Below are 12550 nucleotides of genomic sequence, written 5' to 3' on the forward strand. Positions count from 1 at the left end.
AAGATTGTTAATCACTATTTAGTGAATAACAGCTAGACTAGGGCTCCTCTAGGACAAGGGCAAGTGTCTTCATATCTTGGTACCCTCAAGAACTTAGAAAAGAAAGCTTAGGACAAATTAAGTATGTGCCTATTGATTAAAGGGTTAAAGGAAAGAATAAATAGCAACTGTATCCCAGAACTGTTAAAAACTGTTAGACTTCAAGGAGATGGAATATATAAATTGTGTGTGTGTGTGTATATATATATATAGTTTGGCACCTGTCCTTAAGGAGTGTCTAGTCTAGCTGGAGGGTAGAAATGAACACTTCTATTAAGTGTAACCTGCATGGCATCTTCTATAAGGGCAATGAAAAATCAGAAACAGAGAAGAGGAGTAGACAGGACTTGGGATATTCCCTTGGCATGAAGAGGGTGCAGCTGGAGGGGAGTATCAAGAAACTAGGTGTGTAAGGGGTGGTGGGTGGTGGAAACGGTGTATGTGTGGGAATAGGGTGTTACCAAACCAAGGGTCTATTGGGCAGTGTGAGTTATACTGGCCAAGTGGCCAGTTTATGAAATGTGGAACAACCAGGCCCAGGAATTTAGGCTTGATGGAGCAGGAAATCTCTAGGGTCCCACTTGCCTTTCCGCCTGAAAGTTAAGCATAAATATAAATATATCCTTACCAAAAAAAAAAAAAAAAAGACAAACATTGTAACTTAATATGTGTTCCCACTAAGTCAAATAAGGTCCCAGGCTTTTGAAATGCACACTGTGGGTTTGCTTTCATATTCACTTATTTATTCATTCCACAAAAGTTTACTGAGGACCTACTAGAGTTAGAATTTTGTTAAGCACCACGGGGGGTACAAAGATGAATAGCACTCGGTCCCTATCCCCAGGAATTTACAGCTCAATGGTGGAGACAAACGTGTACACACAAGTCCTTGCAATAGGAGGTAAGAACGTAAACACAGGAATTGTAAGGGCTTACTGCCTGAAGATATCAAAAGGAGGTGGTTTAGAAAATACACAAGATTTTTCAGATGAGTTGGTTTTTAAATGAGACTTAAAAAACTCCGATGGGGTAAACTATATTCTTTTAGGGCAAGAGCCAGAGTTAAGGCTCTGGAAACCTATGGAGTTGGGGGGATAATGTGGTAATGAACAGTGGCCTGATTTGGCTGGAGCGCAGAGTTCTTCAAGGGGTGCAGCGGGGATATTTTGCTGGGTATTTGCCCAATAACGAGGCTGGGATCTGGCAGAAGGAAGCCCAGCTGAGACTTTATTCCTCATCTCCGTGCTTTGACTTAAGCATCTATTAGGTCCCTTTAAAAAATTCTCCTCTTTCCTAAAGAGAGTTCTAGCAGTTGGGGGCGGGGACCATTTCCTAAAGTCAACGCGTAAGTTAAAGGTCTGCAAAGCTGCCCACGGGTGATTTAAATCTCGCACCAAAAGAGGAAACGTGTGGGAAGCGGAGTAGGGGGAACCCACTAAACAACAACATCAACCCCCTCAACGATACCAGTTCCTGGCGGGACAGGCTGCCTACCAGACCCGGGACCGGGACACCGGCACCCGCCGGAGCTCGGAGCCCCGCACAGGCGGGCAAGGGGGAGAGGAAGAGAGGGAGGGAGGGAGGGAGGGAGGAAGCGCGAGAGGGAGGGAGGAAGAAAGGGAGGGAGGCGGCGTCATGTGATCGCTTCCCTGCTCCTTTAAGCGTCCACAGGCGGCGGAGCGGCCACAATCACAGCTCCGGGCATTGGGGGAGCCCGAGCCGGCTGAGCCGGGGGAATCCGTGCGGGCGCCTTTCGTCCCGGTCCCATCCTCACCGCGCTCCCGTACCCCTGAAGTTTTGCAGCGCCTGGAAAGGAGGCGAGGGAGAAGGGAGCGTGAGAGGGGAGGGAGCAAAAAGCACACCCTAAAACATTTATTTCAAGGAGGAAAGAAAAAGGGGGGCGCAAAAATGGCTGGGGCAATTATAGAAAACATGAGCACCAAGAAGCTGTGCATTGTTGGTGGGATTCTGCTTGTGTTCCAAATCATCGCCTTTCTGGTGGGAGGCTTGATTGGTAAGTGTGAGAGCTGCAAACTTTTCCCCCTTTCTCTCTTTTCGGGCCCCTTCCCTCTTTGCCTCTCGGGCTACTTGTTACAGTATCACTGCCTTGCTTCTATGATCTAATTAGTCCGGCTATTGTGCTTAAGAAAGCAGAGCTCCATGGGGCTCCGTGGGGCACAATCCAGTCTAGTGGCTAAGAGAAAAGGAGGGGAAAAAGTTTTGGCCTAGTTTCAGTATCCACTTGAAAGGAAAGAGGGGGGTGGCGGGGGTGGGAATCTTAAGCATGGCGACGGATCGCGCGAGGAAGCGCTGGGTTACAAACTTGATTGCTGCTGCCCCCGGCTTTTTCCCGCGTTCCCCCCTTTTCCTCTCGGTTCCCTCCCAATCAGCTCCGGGAGGGCAACGTAATCGACTTTATTAGGAACTGAAGAGTCGGAGAACTGCGCCCGGCGCAACCCCGAGCCCTGTTACTGGGCTGTGATCTCTGCATGTGTAAACGCTTTTGGTTGTCTCAGCTGGGGGTTGAGAGTTTGCATTTGGGGTCCTGACCTTCGTGCCCTCTGCTTCCTCGCCGTATCCCCAAGCCACCCCCAGCCGTGGCCGTTGGCAAAGTCCGAGCCTGGGCTGGGAGCTTGGATGGGGTGAGGTTCGGTGGGAGAAAGTCTTCGGCCAGCGCCGCGGGAAGTTGGAGAGGTCAGGGGAAAACGCGTATCAAAAAGGTGTTGCTTTTGGCCTCTGGGGAATCTCCCATCCCCCATTTTTTAGAGCCCCAAGAGCCTGTGAATCTGGAGCCCCAGGTCTTGCCCTGGCGCCTCGGAGGGCGGCCCCCGCCACAGCCCCCCGCAGGTGACAGCTTCCCCCTGGGAGACCTCCCCTGGCGTGTATCGCCCGAACCTCTCGAGCTAAACAGGCTTCCGGGAGAAGAAGATGGTTTCATGGACCTTCCACTCAGAAAACTCCCTTCTTCTCTCCGTGTCTCCGTCTCATCTCCATCCTCCCGCCCCTCCGCACAGTCGCTTTCCCCTCCCCCTCGAGATGCAGGACGTCCCGGCGCAAACTTCAGCGCCAACTTCGCCGCGGGTGCGGATGCAAGGCTTGGCTTCCTTATTTCGCAGATTTGTAAAACTTTGCGGAGTGGAGAGTCCACGGAGGGGCTTTCTGCGCGCGTCTCTTTTCCAGAGCTCGCGTGGTGCGGGTGTCGTCATGGTTGTGAGAACTGCCCAGGCTTGGGCACCCCGAGTCGTGTGCGTGGCGTTTTGTCTCCAGGCTTGGGTTGGATGGGAACGAATGAAAGGGGAGTCTGGTTCTGTAAATCACTGTAACATTCAAGCTAACAGTTTAAACAAAGGAGAGTGGGTGAAGCTTTATCAAGGAGAGAAATTTCTAGAGGAGAACATGCCTTTCTCTGTGTATGTATCCACAAAGCAGAAAGAGGTTCCGAGTTTTCCAAGCTCATATTTCAGTTTGGGTCAAACAGCTTAATTTTTTTATTCTTGAAATCCTACCCACCCCCCGCTCCCCGACCCCGCCCCAATCCCCTGAGCTCCTGTTTAGCTAAGTGCAATCTCCATGTTTCCCTGTATTGGATTTTTCAAGGCACTTAATACATTCTCTACTGGGAGCTGAAGGCAGCCTTTCCTGTGCCCTCACAGTGATTATGCAGCGGTTACAATTATACCTCTTGTCTCCCTTGATGAGCAGTTGCAGTTAGATGCCATTGGATCTTGTGTGATTTCAGTGGCAGACCATAATTAAAATTTCTTGCACCTTGTGCTTTCAGAATTAAATTGGCCTATTATCCCTGTCTGACCTTCATCCTCTTTGAGGTTTTTGCACAAGCAGCGAACCATTACACATAGTACCCTGGTATTTGTTGGTGTGTGTTTCTTTTTCCTTTTCTAAAGCTTATCTAGCCCATTATCCACTGTTGTAGGTTTCTTAGAGTCCTTCTGGAACTGGCATCATTTCTGGAATCTTAATATGGAGGAGAAGGTCCAAGGGCAGTCGCGAGTGGCTGCTGGAGTTACCATAGGTTCAGAAAGGTTGTATGTTCAAAGAGAAGTTTGTTTGGAGTAAGCTGTGTCAAGGGTTGTTTTTCCAATAGAACTTGATTAATGACCGCACCTGGTGACAATCTCAAAAAGTTAGTGACAGGTCTAGATTTCCCTCAATAAATGAACTGGTTTAGTCCCAGCTTTCCTTGAACAAGACAACTATCTATCTCTGTATAACACTTCTTGGGGAAAGTTGTGTAAGTTTACCTCTTGCCTTTCCTCCTTCCTCAGTTGCTAAGACTGTGTCCCTAGTTCTGGCCTGAAGGCTGAAAAGATCAGATCCATTTCATTGTAAACACTTTGAATAGTGGCTTAGCCTTTATCTCAACCACTTAGTGATTTTTTTGGGGGGGGGGTGCTGTTAAATCTAAGAACTTAGGTATGCTCGAAGACCCAAATATGGGAAATAAATATCAACAAAAGGTAAGTGATATGTTTCCCCAGCAAACTGGAAGGCAGGAAACTAAGCAAAGGATGGAACTTCAAGAAAGCGACGAGTGGAATCAGTAGCTAAAGGGGCAGTGGAAAGTCTAAGTCCAGAAACCTTTGCTTCCACCCTCCCCAGTAAAAGGAGAGCTCTTTCACTGCTCAACCCTATTGATGGTAGGAAGTCAGGTGTCTTGCTTATGCAGTGTCTTTCTAATTCATTTGCAGAGGCCAAGTGAGAAAGTGAAATTTTCACTTTGAATTGGCCTTGGTATTTTGGTATAATGTTCCTTTTTGATCACTGTTGTCCTAGATGAAAGGAAACATGACTGCCTAGAAAGGGGAGGAGCTGAATGGCAAAGCTCCTTATTGTAAGGGTGTAAGTACACCACATACATATTCGCAAAACAAAAACAACCACCCCCCTCCAAACAGTATTGACAAACCATGCACCTAAGTTGGTGAGGAGGCACCTTTTCAGTTAACTGACAGGCTTCAATCTTCTCATTGGTAGGTTGATGAGTTTAAGATTCCTTTCAGTTATGAAATTGTATTAATTTCTCAGTGCCTTCGAGAGTTTTATGTGACATTCAGACCGGTGTTTGGTTATAGATTTCTAGAATTGATGGGGGGAAATTTAAACACTAGGTAAAAAGGAAATAAGAGGGATCTTCCCCTACTCCAACAACCTTCTTAGAACCGAGGTTTTTTATTTTGGTTTGTTTGTTTTTGTACTTGTTGTTTGTTTTGTGCCAGGGTCTAAACCGTTAATGGGATTTTGCAAGAAGGCTCAGGAAAGCAATATGTTATATGGTAGAATTTGAGATACTTAAGAATTCACTGAATTATGCCATGCCATGCTTTTGTACAAACTTTGAGCCTTTATAAAATCATGCATTTGATTATTTTCTTAGGTATTGAGAAGGTTTCCTAAGTGGATAATTTATTTTGTATTTAGAATTCATTTAAAAATGTAAGAACCCCTGAAGGAAAAGAAAATATTTTTAAAGATATAGCTTAATCTTTAGCCTTCTTAAAAATAAGCCTGCAGAAAATTTAAAAAATAATTTTCCTTTGATTTCACGTTTGGTGAATTTTGTTCCTGGAGAAGCAGCTGCAGGGTGGTGGAAGAGGGGAGGGGAAGGAGACCATGTTCCCTGAAATAAGAGTGCAGCCGACTAAAAATCGTGAACTTGATTCCCTGGTCTATTATGTGTAATTTGCTCAGCTTCAAATTAGTCATGTCTGGGGGACATAATGGTTGGAAAAGCAGGTCAGCATTCCCACCTGTTCTAGAGACTGGTAAGAGTATAAAAGATCAGGATTGGATGAATAGAAAATTATTGCATTGTTTTAAGTGTACCCATAAGTGGGAATATTCCAAACTTAAACCCAAATAAATATCAACAAACTGACCATTATTATTTCTTTAGGAAAGATTACTTTCTTTCAGAGGTTTAGTATGTGAACAATCTTTCATTGTTTTTTATTGCTGAGAATATTATGTGTGTATATGTGTATGATGTACGTACATATATACACATTTATTATCAGTTTTCTCCCATGTTTTTATGCTATTATAGTTTGAATAGGTACTGTGAATGGTTTTGATTATGGTCCATTCATACAAATAGTTTTTGTTTCTGCTACTGTCATTTATTGAAAAGTGGCAGGATTTTAAGAAATTAAATAAAATTACAGTTATACAAAGTGTATAAGGGTTTGTTTCTCAGTGTATTAGGTTTTAAGCTTGTTGTGGTATTTATTTTAGCATATATTAATAATGTAATACTTGGCAGTCCTGAGTGGGTATCTGTTGAGAAAAGAACTAATGAACTGACTTTTGGTTGATGTTACTCCCCATTTTTCTGTATTTGATTCTGCTTTTTATTTTGTAACACTTCATATTTGACTAAGCTATGTCTTTTTTTTTTTTTTTTTTGGTTAACTACCAGAGTATTTAATATGTTGGTAGAAGTACTGTGCAACTTCAGAAATTCTTTTGTAAAGAATGGAAAATCTTTTGTAGATTGAAATTACATTATTTAACTTTTAAAAAACTAAGCTGTCTCCTTGGTTATTGCAACAAAATCAATGCTAGTGCTAACAATCTCTAATCATGCTTTCATCTAATCATTTAGTACAGCCTGTCTAGCCTTTGATTGGAATCTTTCCCTTTTTCTTTTTCAGAGTAAGAAACATTTCCTTGAGATAATAGTGTGGCTTTGTAAGATTTTCAAGTTCCCTGCCTGGAACCCAGAGCTAGACTCAAAGTCTTTGCTAGCTGGTTGACATTTTGCAATAATGTGGCCTTTAAAAAGATTTTTTTTTTTTTTAATCCATGTAGACCAAGGAAAGATTCTAACTTTATCTTCCTCATAAAGATGTTTCTATGGAGATTTAGAACTTGAAATTGTATGAAAGTCCTTTGCTGAGAGTTCATGAATGGTACCTGCCTAGTGTGCAAAATATTGGTTAGATTCTAATGTGTACCTAGGATAGGACTACAATGCTGACTGGTGCTTAGAAAAGACCGGATTTGAAGCCTGAGTAACATAGGGGAGCCAGAGGTAGAAAAGAGTCCCTCTTAATCCAGATTCACTAGCTAAAGATTTCCTACAATGAGGTTTCTAATATGATGATAGTTCTCACTCATTTATGGAGAATTTGAGAGTATGTGAAATGAGAAGCCTTGTTAATTATGAAATCAAATAGCTATATTTATATTTCTTCTTGAAATAAATATATTAACTATATAGATAATTTAATGTGTTTTAAAGTGCACTGTGTACCAGGCCTTATTTAATTTGATCCACACAAAGCTAGCCACATTGATGCAGTTGTACTCATTTTACACGTAAGTAAACTGAGATACAGAAAGCTCTAGTAAAATTGGTCAAGGCTGCCTATTAATAGCTGCTGCTGCTAAGTCGCTTCAGTTGTGTCCGACTCTTTGCGACCCCATAGACAGCAGCCCACCAGGCTCCCCCATCCCTGGGATTCTCCAGGCAAGAACACTGGAGTGGGTTGCCATTTCCTTCTCCAATGCATGAAAGTGAAAAGTGAAAGTGAAGTCACTCGGTCGTGTCCGACTCTTTGGGAACCCATGGACTACAGCCTATCAGGCTCCTCTGTCCATGGGATTTTCCAGGCAAGGGTGCCATTGCCTTCTCCGTATTAATAGCTAGTCAGGGTTAAAGCTGGGATTGGATTCCAGTCAATCCAAAATAATCAACCGTTAGGTGCTCCTGTGCCCACCTGCCAAAGCCTTGACTTCCAGGGCTGAATAGAAATGATTTGAATGTAGGCATGATGAATAAGACTGCAAATGCAAATAATTCCCATTTTTAACCATTGGGTAACATGTTAAAGGAAAAAAAAAAATATCTGATGATAAGTGAAATGTACTTATAGCTGTACTTAATAAAGCAGAGCCTTGCCAAGCTAAAGGAGGACAACTTCTGGGAAGTCTACATATGCCAGTCCATCCAATTCCTTCAGGTTCTAACCAGTCTCTGTAATTCTGTGAATCATCTAGATGGCTGAGCAGCCAAGTTCATTAGCCACAAGGTGTTTGAGTTCTACTACCTTAAGGAAAATTACTCTATTTTATTTTCTCTAGTTAGTGGCTTTAACATATTTAAACAGTTAAAGAGGTCTAGGCTTTTAATGGCAACCCACTCCAGTACTCTTGCCTGGAAAATCCCATGGACGGAGGAGCCTGGAGGGCTGCAGTCCATGGCATCGCTGAGGATCGGACATGACTGAGTGACTTCACTTTCACTTTTCACTTTCATGCATTGGAGAAGGAAATGGCAACCCACTCCAGTGTTCTTGCCTGGAGAATCCCAGGACGAGGGAGCCTGGTGGGCTGCCGTCTATGGGGTTGCACAGAGTCGGACACGACTGAAGTGACTTAGCAGCAGCAGCAGCAGGCTTTTTCAAAGGAAGAGGAGAGAATAAGTCAACTGAGGTTGTAGAGATTTTAGAGGGTGTGGTTTGGCAGTGATAGCAGAGCAGTTGAAAGAAGAGCTTCATACTGGAAGTTGAAAATTCAGTTTCCCCAAAGGATGATTTTTGTTTATATATACACCCATGCCTAATAATGAGGGCGTTTCAAACCAGAGACTTGCATGCTGATACCTTGAATAGGTACATTTTGTTCTTTGGAAAAAATGCTGATAGATTTTCTCTATTGAAAGATTTACTGCTCTCAGTTTTGATAAAGGCTCTAAGAGATGATGGGAGACAGAGAGCATCGAGACATGAAATGATCATGTCTGTTTCATTGGTCTTGTGTTTTCTTGGAGGTGGTATTAATGATGGTGCAGTAGAACAGACAGGTGTGCCATATGTGGATGGTTCCCAGAAAGAGTGTCCAGTCAGGGATGGGAATCGAGAGGAGGATCTTGAGGCACTGAAGTTCTCAGACTTGATAGTGAAATGTTTTGCATTTTTCCCTTTTCCTTACAGGGCTAATCTAAAAGGATTGATAAATAGAAAAAGAACAGCTGATATGTTTTAGAACAGGGGTCCCCAACTTCTGGGATCTAATGCCTGATGATCTTAGTTGGAACAGATGTAATAATAACAGAAATAAAGTGCACAGTAAGTTTAATGTGCTTGAGTCACCCCAAAACCATCCCCTCCCACCTGGCTCTGATAAAAAATTGTCTAACATGAAAACTGGTTCCTGATGCCAAAAACATTGGGGACTGTTGTTTTAGAATACACAAAACCCTAAGGTTCTTTAGCCCTTTAATACTAGCTCAATGGCAACCCACTCCAGTACTCTTGCCTAGAAAATCCCATGGACAGAGGAGCCTGGTAGGCTGTAGTCCATTGGGTCGCTAAGAGTCAGACACGACTGAGCGACTTCACTTTCACTTTTCACTTTCATGCATTGGAGAAGGAATTGGCAACCCACTCCAGTGTTCTTGCCTGGAGAATCCCAGGGATGGGGGAGCCTAGTGGCCTGCTGTCTATGGGGTTGCACAGAGTCGGACACGACTGAAGTGACTTAGCAGCTCCCTCCCCTCCATCCCTTCCTCCCCCACCATGTTCCACATACAAGTAAATTTTGTAGAAGAGCAAAAGCAATAATTAGTGTCATCTGACCAGTAGTGAAGGATTTGGCCAATTACGATTTGTTGTCTTTTTGAAGATTTACTGGGTGACTATAGAAAACATTTTACATGATGTGTTGATTTATTTAGTCAACATAACAACCTAGAGCAGCAGGTACTTTCTCCAGAGTTCAGATGAGTTCTGAAGTAAGTTCAGTTCTCACTTAATCACATCAGGATCTTTTTGGGTTTAATAGAGATAGTAAGAGGCCTGGCATTCAAGTCCATGATCCTGAACTCAATCAAGCCATGCTCTCAAGTCTAATGTCACTCTCCTTCTATTGTTCCTTCAGTTTCTACTGGAAACAAAGAATCAAGTGTGATGAAACATTCTACACAAATTCAATAGAAGGCGACAGTTCAGACTGGCTTGTTCTGATTTTACCCCTTTCCCAGACCACATGCTCCCTACTGCCTGGGTACTATTCACTGACCTGACTACTTTCTGTACAAATAATCCCAATTCCTAAAATATATTATGCTGGGAAAGCTTGAGAGCAGAAGAAGGGAGCAACAGATGATGAGGTGGTCAGATGGCATCACCAACTCAATGGGCGTGAGTTTGAGCAAACTCAGGGAGATGGTAGAGGACAGAGGAGCCTGGTGTGCTGCAGTCCATGGGGTCGCAGAGTCGAACACAACTTAGTGACTGAACAACGACAACAAAAACTTACTAACCTTTTTCAACAGCTATTGTAAATGTTGACCAGTGCTTGCAAGCCATGCTGGGGAAGGCTGAGCCTGAGATAATTACATCCCAGCTCCCCCGGCCAAAAGAAATTATTGCACATAGCCAACAGTGACTGACAGTTGGAATCAAAAACTCGTTTAAGTTCTGACCTGAAGGCCAACTAGACTTAGCATACACCGTAGGTCCTGAATATCACTGTTGAATACAAGAGAGGTGAATGTGGATGTGGAGAAAAGAGATAGGGGTAGGATACGGACTCAGGAAAGAAAAATTAAGGCCTCTGTAAACATATGAGAGGGCTTCCCAGGTGGCTTTGTGGTAAAGAATCTACCTGCCAAGCAGGAGACACGGGTTCAATCCCTGAGTTGGGTAGATCCCTGAGAGTAGGAAATGCTAACCCATACCAGTATTCTTGCCTGGAAAATCCCATGAACAGAGGAGCCTGGTGGGCTACAGTCCAGGAGGTCACAAAAGAGTCAGACTCCACTTAGTGACTAGACAATAACTACAAATACATGAGAATACTCGTTGGGTCATAGCTTATGCCTGGATTTCCAGAATCTACTTCTGATGCCACACACTTTTCCCAAATTGAGCTAGTGTTTCTGTCTTCAAAGCCTGTTTAAATCCTGGACCACCAAGTGCAATTTCTGCTCCCTCTTTTTTCTTCCTACTCTATTCTTTTAATATTCCTTGGTAAAGGGTGTTTTTTTTTTTTTTTCACTGACCCACAGGAATTATAGGGCCTTCTTAATCTTCCAGTTAATTCCCTGGATTAACTCAGAGGCTTTATCCACAAATACACATTTCCAAGAAAGCAGAAGTGATTGAAAGAAGAGGCCAAGTTATTACATTTGCTTTGGCAAGGCATTATGATTTTTCTTTAGGAAGAAGGTAACCAATCGTTAAATAATGCAGTCCATCCCCACTCCCTGCTCCCTATCCCTCCAGCCCTAGATTAATAAGGTTAAGCTCATGAGAGCTGGCTAGGGGCCAGTTAACTGCTGCTTTTAATTTTGGGCTAAGCTCCTCCCAGAGAGAGAGCCTGGTGTCAGGGCAGCATCATGTCGGTGAGATGAACTTGACTGTAACTCAGCAGACCATCTGTGGTCTCCATGATTTCAAATAAGTTACAGAAGCTTCTTGACGCCAGCCCTCAACTGTGATATGGGGCAGAGCCTCCTATTTCATGGATGATTGTAGTGAGGAAGCCACGTTCCCGAGGACAAGGCACCCTCTGGGTTCTCATGGAGCCAGGGCCACCAGAGATGTAATTCTCAGAAGACTTTTTGCTGAAAACATCTGCTTAACCCTGTATCCGTCTCTCCTACTTTTCTTTCTCTGTACCTCTCTGCTCTTAGATTTGGAAAAATGTAGCCTTGAGGTCGTTTATTTTCTGTTCTTTTTCTTTCTTGAGTCACCACCACATTGTCAAACACCTCCAGATTCATGGATCAATTTAGACAGAGGGAAGTGAAATAACCCAAAGCATTACTCATTTTGGGTTTGAAAGTGCATACAGAGTTCAACTACTTTCTAACATGGATTCCCATTATAATTGTTATGTCTCATAAGGCGCCTTCCCAAGATGGTAGATTTATAATAATATTGTTGCAGATAACTAGTGAAAAAGAATAGGAGTCTAAGTTGTTATCCTAAAACATGCACATTTTGCTCCAGGTCTATTACTTTTGCTTTATACACAATTTTAATAGAACTTGGTTATGCCATTTTCTAAGTCTACAATAGCTGGGACGATTTGCCATAGAAACTCACTGGCAGCAAAGAGATGTAGGCAGGTGGTAGGTAATAGGAGGACACAGGAAGAGAAAGGGAGCATTCCCAAGGTTGTGTGGTGTCTGGATATAGGCAAATCATTTCACACTAGAACCCTCTCCCACCCCCACTGCAGTGGCCTCATTACGTTATAGGCTGGCGCATGTTAATTGATTCCACTCTCAATCTGTGTGATCTTAACGCTTACCATGGGTGCAGCTTTTTGGATCCACAATATCTGTCCACTTTGGTATTATTTGGGCTCAATGGGAGCTGTGGGACTCTCTGCTATTAAATTGCAAAGTTGAAAGGGCCTTGGAGATCATCTTGTCCCACTTCCTTTGAGGAGGGACCAGAGTTCCAAGAAAGGGAGGAGGCTCAGTTTACACAATTAGAGTCTTGGTTTAGACTCAGATTCTAATAACAGTCAGCACTCC

The 12550-nt window shown here is 43.4% G+C and overlaps 1 protein-coding gene across 2 annotated transcripts in view; it reads left to right on the forward strand.

The window, feature by feature from the left end:
* The first annotated feature begins 1687 nt into the window (after nt 1–1687).
* The window catches only part of WLS (Wnt ligand secretion mediator), a 116485-nt gene continuing 105622 nt past the window's right edge, over nt 1688–12550 (forward strand). Inside the window, exon 1 of one of the 2 annotated variants that reach the window (XM_044944868.2) lies at nt 1688–2053. In XM_044944868.2, coding sequence (XP_044800803.1) covers nt 1948–2053 — 106 coding nt within the window. In that variant the 5' untranslated portion in view covers nt 1688–1947. The remainder of the gene's footprint in view (nt 2054–12550) is intronic. The other variant, XM_025288490.3, reaches the window with a different exon arrangement.

The sequence above is a fragment of the Bubalus bubalis genome, chromosome 6 (genome assembly GCF_019923935.1).
Source record: "Bubalus bubalis isolate 160015118507 breed Murrah chromosome 6, NDDB_SH_1, whole genome shotgun sequence".
NCBI classification, from domain to species: Eukaryota; Metazoa; Chordata; class Mammalia; order Artiodactyla; family Bovidae; genus Bubalus; species Bubalus bubalis.